The sequence below is a fragment of the Lithobates pipiens genome, unplaced genomic scaffold (genome assembly GCF_037356315.1).
Source record: "Lithobates pipiens isolate NorthernLeopardFrog02 unplaced genomic scaffold, aLitPip1_a1.2 Scaffold_1, whole genome shotgun sequence".
NCBI classification, from domain to species: domain Eukaryota; kingdom Metazoa; phylum Chordata; class Amphibia; order Anura; family Ranidae; genus Lithobates; species Lithobates pipiens.
The window spans coordinates 218,288,382-218,303,848 of NW_027507685.1; the positions used below are offsets into that span (position 1 = coordinate 218,288,382).

General features: G+C 42.9%; 1 protein-coding gene across 7 annotated transcripts in view; it reads left to right on the forward strand.

Annotated features, from left to right (window-relative positions):
- SIPA1L3 (signal induced proliferation associated 1 like 3) overlaps positions 1-15,467 on the forward strand; it is a 277,415-nt gene that overhangs the window by 214,175 nt on the left and 47,773 nt on the right. For 6 of the 7 annotated variants that reach the window (XM_077482696.1, XM_077482750.1, XM_077482731.1 and 3 more), the window contains exons 11-13: positions 69-343; positions 8,536-8,781; positions 14,362-14,508. In XM_077482696.1, coding sequence (XP_077338822.1) covers positions 69-343; positions 8,536-8,781; positions 14,362-14,508 — 668 coding nt within the window. The remainder of the gene's footprint in view (positions 1-68; positions 344-8,535; positions 8,782-14,361; positions 14,509-15,467) is intronic. The other variant, XM_077482741.1, reaches the window with a different exon arrangement.

The window sequence follows — 15,467 nt, forward strand, 5'->3', positions numbered from 1 at the left end:
AGAAAAGGGATTGCTGGGTTGACCTGTAATGTGTACACACAATTAACACCTACCCTTTTCTTTTCCAGATTATGACCACAGGCTGTGAAACGGTAGACATGACCCTGCGCCGTAATGGACTTGGCCAGCTTGGCTTCCATGTCAAGTATGATGGCACAGTAGCGGAGGTTGAGGAATATGGATTTGCTTGGCAGGCTGGCTTGCGCCAGGGAAGTCGACTGGTCGAGATATGCAAGGTGGCCGTGGTGACGCTGAGCCATGATCAGATGATCGATCTTCTCCGGACTTCAGTCACAGTGAAAGTAGTAATCATACCTCCTCATGACGATGGGGTGCCACGAAGGTACAGTGGGCTCTTCTAAATTTTTCTGTTAATGTTATTTAACCTGCCCTTCAAGCACTTAAGTCTTGATTAAACCTAAACAGAGCTTTATGCTCAAACAGTAATACAGACTTATTTTAGCAATAAGGACAAGGTCAGAGTTTTCTGAAGATTAATTCCTCAATCCACTAGCTTTTGCCATTTCTGGGCTGCGATTTTGAACCCTTTGTAAGCTCAGTCTTGAGGCTTACTGCGAGTTGATGCCATCCTCCTTGGACGACAGTGTTCACACTTGGCAATTAGATGCTCAGGGCTGAGCAGTGCATTCTGGGTGGCGGTCTCAGGCTCTCTTTACTGACCACTGCATTGTAATGTCAGTTCTCCACCCCCCTTTTTTTCTGAACTCTCAGACAAGCTTTATAATTCAGAACTTTGGCTGTAGAGAAGAGACGACAGCAGATAAACGGGTACAACTTATGTCAGAGGGTTTGTATAGTCTCTGTGTATCACCTGAGGCCAGTCATTTCACTGGGTATATGTGGGGGCTTACATTCACTTTAAGCCTTATTGTGTTCTAAGTTAATGCAATTCCCGACAAAACCTTTTTTTTTAAAGGCAAAATGTCCAAAAAGAGAATTGCCTTTTAGGTTAATTCTGTATTTCTACAGCACTTAAGACATCGGCCACTTATTCTCTTCTAGTACAAAGAAACTTGGAGTGACATCAGAGACTGTTTACTGGCTGAATAGATCCACATCAGTGTCAACTTATGAGTTAAAGGGGGCCTCAATTGCAGCCCCCCAATATCCCCAAAGGGTCGCACTTAATGTTCAATATATGCAATGCTTGAGAGGACTGTCAGAAAGTGCAGAACTAATAGAGGAAATGGACAGGATACATTGTTGGCTGAGAACATGCTACAGAATACAATGTGGAACTGAGAACATGTTACCTTAAGGCTAGTAATGTTTAATTCTAGTACTCTAATCCATGTTCTCACTATTGACTGCTGAGGTCTGAGGGCCACACATATACCAAAGGGCCTCAGGTTGGGCACCAAGGATCTACATGAATGCAAGCCCCAACATTCTCTGCTAGTGGCCACATAACCGATGGGTTGGTGTTCATCACATGACTGGGTACTGAAGAATTAGTATGGAAAACGGTTGTGTTTGTGGAGTGTTCATTAAAATATGCAATACAGGCTGAATGTTACAATAAGGCAGAATACATTTTTTTGCTGCAGGTCTGCTTAAATGTAGACAGATTGCCTATATCAGTGATAGTGAACCTTGGCACCCCAGATGTTTTGGAACTACATTTCCCATGATGCTCCACTACACTGCAGAGTACAAGAGCATCATGGGAAATGTAGTTTCAAAACATCTGGGGTGCCAAGGTTTGCCATCAGTGGCCTGTAATATTTTACAACGGACACCAAGTTTTTTTTTTTTTTTGTGGTCAGTAAAAACGCATGCTGTCCAACTCTTTTTAAAAGTGCTTTTTGGTTCCTAGGGTAGACCAACTGGCTTCTGAATTCAGGAGACATTTTTTATTAGTTCTGATGTTGTGATTGGTATTCATTTTTTACTGATGTGACCCTGGAATACTGGGAGCTGATCAGTTACTTTGGGTTGCTGCACTTTATATGTAAAGTGGATCTACACTGTATCTGAGCACCAAAAAATGCTATTTAATTAATTTTTAATCTTCAAAGCAAACTCCCCCATCCATCCATGTCTCCATGCTTTATTTCCCTGAGAAATCACTTTGAAAAACACCCCCTTGCATTTTTGGCAATGACCATCTTGAGTAAGGGCGGATGATCCATATGCCCTTAGCTCAGGCAAGCATGCGGGTGTGCTTAGCTTAGGAACCCCACCCCCACCCCGAGACTCCTGGGATGTATGACCTTATTTTTATTTTTTATGCAATTCCTTAATTTTTCTAAAAATAGTCAACAGCCAAAGTATGCTTTGATAAGGCCTCATGCACACTGGATGTTTTTGGATGTTTTTACAGCGGCTGTTTTTGGCTGTAGATGTTTTTTTTTTTCTACGGTCATTAAACTCTCCATCATGTTATCCTCTGTGTCCATGCACACATAGGCTGTTATCAGCAGTTTTAAGCAGTAAAAAATCCCCCAAAACTAGTGGGTTCTGAGAGTCGTTTTTTAAGCTGTAAAAACGCTCTAACGCTGATGAGCACTGAAATGCTCAAAAACGTCACTCGCCAGCGTTTTAACGTTTTTGATCCATTGTAAGGCTGGGTTCACACTGCTGCGGCTAGGAAACCCGGATGTGATTCGCACTGCAGTGCAAATCACATCTGATCTCTGTGCGATGCGAGTTCAGCCATACAGATAGTATGGCTGAATTCGCATCGCACCCGCCCCAAACTCGCACAGGACCCTTATTTTGGTCCGCAGCAGAATCGGATCGCATGGGTGTTCACACCATGCGATCCGATTCCTGTCCGAGTTTGCAGATCGCACTGCGATATGCGAACTGATCTGGGGGTGTCATTAACGTTTCACTGACACTCCCAGCAGTTCACATAGGGCAGTGTGAACTGCCAGCGGGAGGCATGCGATGCGGGAACCCGCCGCGAATTTGCGGCGTTCCCGCATCGCTTCAGTGTGAACCCAGCCTTAAGAAGGAAAAAAAAAGGACTAACTGGATAAAATTAAAAAAAATAAAATAAAGTTTAGAACGAGTAAATATGATATATCTTCCTATCTGTTTACTAATGCTAGTTACATAGTTAGGTTGAATAAACACACCAGTCCATCCAGTTCAACCTGAGTTGCATAAAGAAGAGTTCCACCTGGGGAAAAAATAAATTAAACAAATACTGTAGCTGCTGACTTTTAAAGAGGAAGTAAACCCTTCCAAACAACTTGGACCTATAGGTAAGCCTAGATTAAGGCTTACCTGTAGGTCCAAGCAATATCTCCTAAACCTATATGGTTTAGGAGATATTTGCCCGAAAATGGGCACCGCTGTCTACGGCGCATGCGCCGTAGACAGCGTCGCGCAGGCGCACTAAATGCGGCAAATCCAAGAATGGATTTGCCTAATTTGTCGACTCCCGTGCGCATCCGCGGGAGTGACGTCATCGCGGCTTCGCCGCTGTGATTCGTCGGAGCTGCGAGACGCCACCAGCAACATGGATGCGGCGGACTACAGGGGACAGCGGCGACTTCGCTGGCTCCTGTGTCAGGTAAGTGACACATAATGAGCTACTATGCGATGCATAGTAGTCCATTATGCTTTACCTTTGCAGGGAAAAAAAGAGGAAGTAAACCCATCAGGGTTTACTTCCTCTTTAATATATGGACACTTACCCGTCCAAGGATCCCGTGGTGTCGGCACCCCAGGCGATTTTCGATTCGGCTGTCAGGTGCTACCGCCGCCTTCTCCACTAAAATCGCGTGACTTGAAAGTCATGCGATTTTGAGAGAATGCCTGTGTAAACTTGAGGTCTATGGACCTCAACTCGCATCAAAGTCAGATCAAAGTAGTACAGGGACCACTTTGAAGTCGGTCTGACCTTGAAGTCGCACAGATATGAATGGTACTCATTGGAAATCATGGGGTACGCCTTGTCATGTGACTTTGCAGTCCCAAGTCGCAGGACAAGTTACACAAGTGTGACAGGGGCCTAAGGGAAGCCATCAGTGAAGCCTCTCTGCTTCACAGCCAGATCCCTCCTGAGTGTGTGCGATGCGCACTGCCCTTTCTAACTGGCCCGGAAGGGGACCGACCTTCCAAGGGACTGCGCCGTCTCTTGGAAGTGGGTAAGGGTCACAAACAGATACCTCCTTTGTGCCATTACTCCTCATTCTGGGGATTGTGGTCACCTCTAATGATATCTTTCTCCTCTCTGTTAGGAAATGTGTGCACACAGACTCCTCTCATTGGGTTTGGTTTCTTTTTAGATGGACTTGAAGCTGCTAGATTCCATATCAAAGGGCCATTAATCCCTTCTTTGTGCTTCACAGGCCATTCTCATAGCCAAAGGGAGGACAACCCAAGATTAAAAACTCAGAGCAGCTTAATACAAAGTACATTTTTTTTACTGTTCAGACTCCTTTGAGTATTTGATCTGCAATGTAAACTGATTGACCTTAAAGATCAAAGAAAGTTGTAACGCATGTCTGCAAATATGTGGGTTGGATGATCTGTGGATGTATTATGGTGACATGAATGCAGTATTGATCAGAAGTTCAGACATGCATTGTATTCAGATTGCTTTCTGCACCTGATCAAATGGGAAATGCTCCTTCCTAAGAATGAGGTTCTTTGTTAACTTGGTTATATGCTTTATCCAGCATTTACCATATGAATGGGATGAAGGAATGAAATGTTTGAGTCTTATGCCGCATACACACGATCGGAATTTCGGACAGTAAAAAGACCGATGAGAGCTTTTCATCAGAGAATGGGACCGTGTGTATGCGCCATCGGAATTTAGCTGGCTGAATTCCTGCCAGCAAAAATTTGATTGCATGTTCTCAATTTTCCCAACGGAAAAAGTTTCTATCTGAAATTCCAATCGTGTGTGTGCAATTCTGACGCGCAAAAACTCATGTTCTCAATTTTTCCAAAGGAAATTCCGATTGGGGGTGTGCAATTCTGACGCGCAAAAACTCACACATGCTCAGATTTAACTACAAGATGGAAGTTATTGGCTACTGGCTATTGAACTTCCTTTTTCTAGTCCTGTCGTACGTGTTGTACATCACCGCGTTCTTGACGATCGAAATTTGGTGTGACCGCGTGTATGCAAGACAGTTGCAGTCGGAATTCCATCGGGAAAACCATCAGCGCTTTTTCCAACCAAAATTCCGATCGCGTGTACGCGGTATTAGGCTACATTCGCATGGGCGATTTCATCATTGCGAACAGCAGTGGCAGGAATCTGCTGGTTCCTAATGCTGTTTTTGACAGGTGTGAGCAGCTTGCTGGTGCAGTCAAGCCCATACACTGCAACTATTCTATGTTTACAGATATGAAGTGGCACTATGCTTCAAAACTCAAAAAAAAAATGTAATAAAACTACATAAAAGATTGCTAAAAAGTGATTTCACATGTGTCTGATCTTTCAAGGTAGATATTGAATAATAATATATCTAATGAGTGTTGTACTCAAAGTGCCAGTGCTGCAACAAGATTTTCATCAAGGTGTGCAAAAAAATTGCAAATAAAAATAATCTTATGTTTTATCACAATCCAATGTTAAAATAATACTCGTACTGGGTATTGTAACCAAAAACATCAGTACTGCAAATAATGCAAAAAAAAAAAAAAAAAAGTAATGTTAATACAGTGGAAAAAAAATTACAATTTAGTGACTTGATTTTCATATAATCATGTCCATTAAGAAAATGATTGTGTCCGGTGTGGTCAGTTGTGCAAATGTGATCAAATTCCTCAGTGATGTGATCACTCTCACTTCAATCCACACTGTGTGTGTGCTAGCAGCTCACCTCATCCCTAAAACTAAACGGTCTAAAAGCATATAGTGTATAAAACATGCCTCTCCATGGGTGCTTTTATAAATATAGATATATATATATATATAGATATATATATATATCTATATATATATATATCTATATATATATCTAGATAGATAGATAGATAGATATGAGAGCGATATCGATATATCCTTTCTTCCAATCAGCAATGCAATGGTTTGTGTCTGTCCTCACTCTCTGCCACTATCCACTCTCCTCTCCTCTCCTCCTCCTCCAGTGGGTATATAAGAAAGCAAATCCTCATTGCGTAGTATTCCGATTAAAATTTATTATATAAAAAAAAAAAATTGTAGTAACTCGCTTTTAAAATAGAGTACAACAACATCAGAAATCAAGAACTTCCGGGATTGGCCGAAGACCGTAAGTGAGGTACCCGACTCATCCCAACGCGTTGTGTCACAGCCCATGTGACTTCATCAGGTGGTCAGTCGGGTGGTAATTATTAGCTATAAGCATTACATTCACATGCGGGAACGCATATGTACGTGAGCAGTATCCATTTACTCGCACTCAGACACTAGTGTTAGTGGTAGTACGGAGGCATTCACAATCATTGGATTTAACTTGATATTAGCCTCTGTACAGAAGAGCTCAGAGAGGTGAAAGGAGAAGCAACACTAGGAGTCAGCAAGGTGTTCTGCAGTGTACAGAGCGCACTAATAGGAGGAGAGAGCAGGGTGACAGACAGATGAGCTCATCAGTCTGCTGCTTATCTTTTCACTGTCCAGTCATAGAGTTGAGGTTTGGTGAGAAGGCCTGTATATAAGGCCTCATGCACGCTGGATGTTAAAATAATATTATAAAAATTCCAGTAGCTTTTCAGTGAGTTTAACATTTTTTTTAATAGCAGTTTTTAGCTTTTTTTTTCAATGGATCACAAACGCTGACAAGCCGCGTTTTTGAGCGTTTATCTGCATTTTTCAGCGTTTTTTGACGTTAGAGCGTTTTTATAGCTAAAAAACTCCTCTCAGAACCTACTCGTTTTTTTTTTTTTTTTTTTAACCACTACAATACAGGGCACTTTCGCCCCCTTCCTTCCCAGCCCAATTTTCAGCTTTCAGCGCTCTAGCGCTTTCAGTGACAATTGCGCGGTCATGCTACACTGTACCCAAATGAAATTGTTATCATTTTGTTCGCACAAATAGAGCTTTATTTTGGTGTTATTTATTCACGACTCCGTTTTTTTTTTTTTGCGATATAAGCGCAAAAATAGCGGAAATTTGGAAAAAAAACAATATTTTCTTTTTTCTATTTGAAAAGAAATCCAATAAAATCAAATTTTGTCATAAATTTAAGCCAAAATGTATTCTGCTACATGTTTTTGGTAAAAAAAATTCCGTTAAGTGTATAATAATTGGTTTGTGTGATCACGGACATATGTACGCAAATGATCATGTACATATGTGTGCAGGTGATCACGTACATATGTGTGCAGATAATCATTGGGACATGTGATTTTAGTGGGACATATGTGGGGGACATGTTTTTATTATTAGGGACATGTGTTTTTATTATTTGGGGACATGTATGTTTTGGGACATGTGTGTTTTGGGGACATATGTGGGGACTGTGTTTGTACTGTGTGGTGTGTTGTGTGTTTACACTACACTGATGATCAGTGAGTAAAAAGCTGTAAAAAGCAGCCCATACTCACTGATCATCAGCCGGCTGCAGCGTTCTGCTCTCCTCTCCTCAGCGGTGACTTCCGTGTGAGGAGAGGAGAGCCGATTGCCTAGCAACCGGCTGTTTGTTTACATCACATGATGGCCGTGATTGGACACGGCCGTCATGTGATCAGGAGGGCCAATCACAGAGCCCTCCTGCCGATCTGAGATGTGCCGTGTCCGGGTGACACGAGCACATCGGGATCGCGCCGCTGCGCGGGCGCGCGCGCGATCCCGCTACTCCTGAATGACGTTCCTGAACGTCCTATCAGGAGTAGACGGCTCCCACCCGGCCGTATATATGCATTGGCCGGGTGGGAAGTGGTTAAAGCTAAAAACTGCTGCTAACAGCCTATGTGTGCATGGACACATAGGATAACATGATGGAGAGTTTATTGACTGTAGAAAAAAACGTCTGAAGCCAAAAACAGCAGCTGTAAAAGCGTCCATTGTGCATGAGGCCTTAAAAGAGGAACAACAGGAGAAGACGGTTCAGGTCCCCTCCGCTGACATGCAGGACTGTACCGGGGGCCAGAGCTGTGCAAATCTCAAAATTGGATTGACAGAATTGCATATCATTTAGCAGGTAAAATGGCTCCTATGCGTGCATTTTTTGCCTGGCGTTCCCATTTAATAGCTAGTTCAAGAGCCTGCACATGAAGAAGATATAAGTGTATATAAGGTGAGATGAAGAAGATGATGTCATGGATCTGTCCTGCGGCACCAGATTTATCAGGGAGGTGGAATTACACTTAAAATTCTCCTGAATGTTGCTCTTAGACATGATGTTGGAAGGCTGTCCCTATGTTTTTTTCATAGTGAGACTTTATTACGGAGCTTGTTATTGAGCCGCACCCGTTTAAACCCTCGCCGGACAAGTTCAAACACAGATCCAGCTGCAGAGCTCTCTAACGTTCTCCATCAGCCGGGGGGCTGTGCTCGCACTCTGTGTCTGTACATGTGTCAGAACTAATACACATTTACCATTCTTTGTGTTTTCTCTACAGGGGATGGTCCGAGTCCCATGAACTCAGCTCAATGGACCACAAGGACACTGAAGGTGGTGCCTCCGGTCCCCGGCCTCCATTCCGCAGCAGCACCACCTGGCAGTGGAGTGGCTCTGCTACCCACCAGGGGGCCAGCCCTTCTCAGAAATGGGTAACTCCCAGCTATGCACTTTCACTGAACCGGACACCCAAACAGGTTCCAGCCGTGCCTATACGAGAGCCACAGCCACTTCACAACAACAGAAGGTGAGCAACCCCCCCTGTGGCCAAAGACCAGCACTGCAGCATTCATAGATTGAGCTCTATTTCAGGGCAATCTATGGCCGTTGTTGTTAGAGATTTTTTTATTATTACAAAATGATTTTTTTTTTTTTTTTTTGCACACAACAAAAAAAAAAAAATCCATTTCCACTTCAGTCTGTGTCTAGTTTTTGTTTTGTATACTCTGTTATATGGGAAGAACTGGATGAGCCAGTCTCTTGCTCTGAGTATAGGGATTGATCACTAAAGCTGGCCATACATATTGTTATTTTTCTTGGCCAGCCATTAGTGTGTAACATTATCTTGATTTTATTTTTATTTTTATTAGAACTTTTTTTTTTTTTTATAGAAGATTTTCCATATCTAATATAATGCCCCTTTCACGCGGAGCGATCACCATTTGATCAGGGGATCTGTCAGCTGATCCTCCGCTGAGCAGAGCGGGTGGATGGCAGGTCCGTGTCCGCTCAGTTTATGCAGTGTGGACACAGACACAGCTGCTTTGCTCTATATGTATTTATTTATTTCAGGTATAAGAACAAAGAACTAAGATTAAAGCTAAAATTGTGACTTTATATGAGGCAATAGTATATATACCTCCATCCCCGGTACATTTGACGAAGATAGTGGGACTTTATATGGAGCACATTACTAAGTTGAGTGAGCCAGCCAGTATAAACATTGTTTATTATTACAAAAAGGCATACATACACATGTAAAATAGTAAAAATAAAATATACTAGTAGGTCTCAATAGATAAAGTCTAAACAATTCATAATATACAACAATTGTCTGTCTTGTCTACACTATGTTGAGACAATTGTATATTATGAATTGTTTAGACTTGAGACCTACTAGTATATTATTTTATTTTTACTATTTTACATGTGTATGTATGCCTTTTTGTAATAATAAACAATGTTTATACTGATTGGCTCACTCAACTTAGTAATGTGCTTCATATAGTCCCACTAGCCACTCTCTTCCTCAAATTTATTTCAGGTACTTTTATAGCCCTGTCAATTTATGCAGCACTTTACATATATATTGGGCATTCACATCAGTCCCTATCCTCAAAGAGCTTACAATCTAAGTTTACCTAACTCACATTCCTACATATATATATTAGACAGGATCCAGTTGACCTACAAGCATGTCTTTGGAGTGTGGGAGGAAACTGGGGTAACTGGAGGAAACCCACGCAGGCACAGAGAGAACATGCAAACTCCAGAGGCAGGTAGTGTTGTGGTTTGGATTCGAAACGGTCACCCTTTTTTGCTGCTAGTTAAAAGTGCTAACCACTACACCACTGTGCTACCCAAAAGCAGAGTCTCTCCAATGTGATCTGCCTAGGGGGAGAGGGATAGATCCCCCTCTGATTTTTAGAACCCCTGTCAGGTTTTTTGCCATCTATATCCTATTGGGAAGGTTTATTTTCACTTTCTGTCCCATAGCCAAAACAGGAAGTTAGAGGAAATCTCCCCAAAGTGAAAATAACCCTTGTTGTCACCAGAACTGGTGTCCCCATTGGAAGATTTTCCCTCTATCCCTATTGTGGTGACAGTCCAAAATTTGGGGTTTTCTGTCACTTTTATGCTTGGTGATACCAGTAAATGGAACAAATCAAGAAAGTGAATCTCCCTAATGGGGCACAGGCAGGAATAATAACCTGACAGAGGGTTCTAATCCCTCTCTGATTAAAATAACAAAAGTTTGCCTTGAGTTTTTTTTGTAATCAGAGCCTTTAGTTATACTTAAATAACTCCTAGCAATCTCCAGAGCATTTCCCTATTTCCTACACAATTCCTTTAATTAAAGAGGAGCTCTAGCCCCCCCCCCCCCCCAAAAAAAGTAAAGTCAGCAGCTTCAAATACTGTAGCTGCTGATTTATAATATAAGGACACTTACCTGTCCAGGGAGCCCGCAATGTCCTCACCCAAGCCTATTCTTCAATTGGCATTGGTTTCCTACTGCGCATGCTCGAGCTGTGCTGAGCTTTGTGAATGGAGTCTTCTGGGACCTGGGATGTGTTCCAGAAGGTTACGGGAGGGGGAAGGTGGAGGGGGCTAAATTCTGGTACAGATTCTTGCTGCAATCTGACCATAAGTGAAAGCGGGTACCTGAAAGTGCCAAATGCGGCAGTGGAAGGGGTGGGAGGCTGTAAACAAGCGGAACGCCCCCTTTTCGGTGAAGTTCAGCTTTAAGGCCCCTTTCACACTGAGGCGGTGCGGGCGTCGGTGGTAAAGCGCCGCTATTTTTAGCGGTGCTTTACCATAGTTTTAGCGGCGGTCTGCGGCCGCTAGCGGGGTGGTTTTAACCCCCGCTAGCGGCCGAAAAAGGGTTAAAACCGCCCGCAAATCGCAGCTGCTGGGGCGCTATGCCGGTGGTATAGCTGCGCTGCCCCATTGATTTCAATGGGTAGGAGCGGTGAATACACTGCTCCTTTCACCGCTCCAAAGATGCGGTTAGCAGGACTTTTTTCACCGTCCTGCTAGCGCACCGCTCCAGTGTGAAAGCCCTCTGGCTTTCACACTTGAGTGAAAGGGGCAGTTTTTTTCAGGCGCTACACAGGCGCTATTTTTAGCGCTGTAGCGCCTGAAAACCGCCCCATTGTGAAAGGGGCCTAAAGGATAATTCCACTTTTGTGCGAAAAAAAAGGCAAATAAATACAAAATAATAATAATCTAGCGTATACAATTGTGACACTAGTCATATTGTAATTGAATGTTAATAAAAATGACCTTTCCATTTCAATCTACAGCCATTGTAATTTTCCATAAAATTAAATATGGCAACCTGGAGGCATTTTGTACACAGATGATATACCCCCAGGTATGTTATTTCCTGCTTGTGTGATTTGCTCACTGATTACCCAAGAAGCCTGCACCGAAATGCAAATTTTGATTTTGAGCATCCCCTGCAACAAAAATATTGTTGGGGAGATATTCCCAAAGGAAATCAAGTCTAAAGGGATGCAGACCCTGCCATTTTCCTCAGAGTCCTGCAGGTGCAGCAGGTGATTGATAGATACAAAACTATTCCCATTGGATTCACTTAGCACAAGGACACAGACTAACAAACTGCTATTTCTCCAGAATAACAAAAGGTAGGAATCTGCAACAAAGTTTGTTCAAATCCGTGCAATGTACATAGATCACCCAGAGGGGAATGTTTTTTTTCTCATTGGAGTTCAGTCATTAAAGGGGTTGTAAAGACAGAAGGCATACTATACATTCAGATAAAAAGCCTTCTGTGTGCCGCAGCCCCCCACGCAAGGTACTCGTGGATGTCAATTTATTAATTGCATACAATGTACTGCATTGCTGACCATCTAAGAATTCAATCTAACTGTATATTTCTTCATTGTATAATAAGAAAATAATTGATTTTATTATATTATCACCTTGACCCGCATACACTGTCGCTAAACCCCCCCCCCCCCCAGGGAATACTTTGTAGAACCCCCTTTCACTGAAATTACAGCTGCAAGTCTTTTTGGGGATGTGTCTACCAGCTTTACACATATAGAGAGTCACATTTTTGCCCATTCTTCTTTGCAAAATAGCTCCAGCTCTGTCAGAATGGATGTGGAGCATCGGTGAACAGCAATTTTCAAATCTTGCCACAGATTCTCAATTGGATTTTGGTCTGAAATTTGAACCATTCTAACACATGAATAAGCTTTGATCTAAACCATTCCTTTGTAGCTCTGGGTGTATGTTTAGGGTTGTTGTCCTGCTGGAAGGTGAACCTCCGCCCCAGTCTCTAGTCTTTTGCAGACTCTAACAGGTTTTCTTATAAGATTGTCCTGTATTTGGCTCAAACCATTTTCCCATCAACTCTGACCAGCTTCCCTGTCCCTGCTAAAGCATCCCCACAACATGAAGCTCCCACCACCACGTTTCACAGTTGGGATGGTGTGTTCAGGGTGATGTGCAGTGTTTTCCTCTACACGGTCTTTTGCTTTTAGGCCAAAAAGTTCAATTGACCCAAGCACCTTCCTCCACATATTTGCAGTGTCCCCCACATGGTTTCTCGCAAACTGAAAATAAGACTTCTCATGGCTTTCTTTCAACAACAGCTTTCTTCTTCCACTCTTCCATAAAGGTCAGATTTGTGGAGAGCACGACTAATAGTTGTCCTGTGGCAGATTCTCCTACCTGAGCTGTGGATCTCTGCAGCTCCTCCAGAGTTACCATGGGCCTCTTGGCTGCTTCTCTGATTAATGCTCTCATTGCCCGGCCTGTCAGTTTAGGTGGACGGCCATGCCTTGGTAGGTTTGCAGTTGTGCCATACTCTTTCCATTGAGATGTTCAAAGCTTGGAATATTGTTTTAAAACCTAACCCTGCTTTATACTTCTCCACAACTTTATCCCCAACTTGTCTGGTGTGTTCCTTGGCCTTCATGATGCTGTTGTTCACTAAGATTCTATAACAAACCTCTGAGGGCTTCACAGAACAGCTGTATTTATACTGAGATTATATTACACACAGGTGGACTCTATTTACTAATTAGTTGACTTCTGAAGGCAATTGGTTCCACTAGATTTTAGTTTGGGGTATCAGAGTAAAAGGGGGTTGAATACAAATGCACGGCACACTTTTCAGATATTTATTAAAAATGTTGAAAACCATTTATCATTTTCCTTCCACTTCACAATTATGCGCTACTTTGTGTTGGTCTATCACATAAAATCGCAATAAAACACACTTTGCTTGTAACATGAAAAAAATTAGGAAAATTTCAATGGGTATGGATACTTTTTCAAGGCACTGTACATTGCAAGGATTGTAACAAACTTTGATGCAGATTCCTACCTTTTTATTATTCTGGAGTAATATCTGTTTTGTCTGTGTCCATGTGTTTAGTGAGTCTGTAATGGGAATGGTTTTGTAATTATCAGTTGCTGCACCTGCAGGGCTCCAATGAGGAAAATTGCAGGCTCTGCATCTCTAAAGACGAGATTTCCTTTGGGTGTAGCTCACCAAAAATGAAATTTTTGTTGCCGTGAATGCCCAAAATCGAATTGGTATCTTAGTGCAGACGTCTGGGGAAAATCAGTGAGCCAATCACAAGCAGGAAATGACATAACTGGGGGGGGGGGGGGGGGTTGTGTACAGAACGCCTCTGGGTAGCCATATTGCATTGCATTTTACAGAGAATTACAGCACCGCAGACTTAAAAGAAAGGGTCATTTTTTTAAAACATTCAATTACAATATGACTTGTCACAATTGTATACAATATAATCATTTTGTTTTATTTGCTATTTTTTTTTTCCCAACAAAAGTGGAGTTACCCTTTAAATCCTTTTCTCTGAACATCACGGCGCCTTTTGCAGGTATTCCCTGTTTTATAGGCCCGTTGACAATCCACAGTTTGCTTCTCCACACGGAACATGTTGGGATCCAATAATCGGGGCCGACCCAGTCTTGAAAAACTGGCACAGCGTGTGCCGAGGAGACAGCTGAGAAAGGTGTGACGAGGGAGGAGATGCCCAGAGGGCCCCAAGTGAGCTGTACCTGTGTCAGCAGCTTCTCATTCCTTTCATTTCTGTTTACACAGGCCGGTGAGCTATCCAGAGACTCCTTATATCGCCACTTCCCCGACAGCCATAGATAAAGGACAGCCTTACAGACACCCCTCTGGGAGCTTCTCTACACCCACCTCCTCCGGGGGAGGGTACGGCCGCTACAAACCAACTCCGGACAGGTGAGAGCTGGAGGTCATCATGCTGAGCCGTTTCCTTTCCTGTGATTGAATGAATGGTTTTAGTGTCAGAAAATCTGCTCAAATGTAGCAGTTTAGCACTTTCGTAATATAATATTGGTGTTCAGTGTTACTGGGATCTTGAAAGTCTGACCTTTCACCTTCCATTAAGACCTGTGCTCAGCCTTTCTCTTTTGGATGAATGTTGGTGGTGGGTTCAAGTCCTGATAGCTGCTTATCTCTCTTCCAAAATGTGGCACCAAAAACTCTTCTTTTTATACTAATGTGTATAATCTTGTCAATCAGTATTTCCACTTCATTTTTGTGCATGATCAGCCATAGCATTATGAACGTCCACCTAATATTGAGTAGGTCCCCCTTCTGCCCAAACAGCCTTGACCATTTGAGACATGGATGCCACTAGACCTCTGTTAGATATGCTTTGATATCTGGCAGTAGCCGATCCTTTAATAAAGCAGAACTCTGGGCATTTTTTTTTTTACCATGCAGTTGGGGCTGTGCCCACGCTGCATTGGTTTATTGCTCTGGTATTGGTCTAGGTCAGTGATGGCGAACCTTAGTACCCCAGATGTTTTGGAACTACATTTCCCAAGATATTCATGCACTCTGCAATGTAGTCGAGCAGCATGGGGAATGTAGTTCTAAAACATCTGGGGTGCCAAGGTTCGCCATCACTAGTCTAGGCGTTCAGAGTACAGAGCTATACTCGCCTAATCCTCATAGCACAAGACTGGTCTAATCGGCTCCTGCCCCCACACCACCCCCCCATGGTCTGGCGGTCTTGTGCGGTGACATCACCATGCCCATAGACTGGCTCTGGACGTGAAGACTTGAGGAACAGTCTACAGCTGGATGTGGGTGAGCACCGTTTCTAAGAATCAGGTGACTATAGGTGCTGTGTTTGCCCCATGACAAAACAAGCAGTTAACCCATGCAGTGCG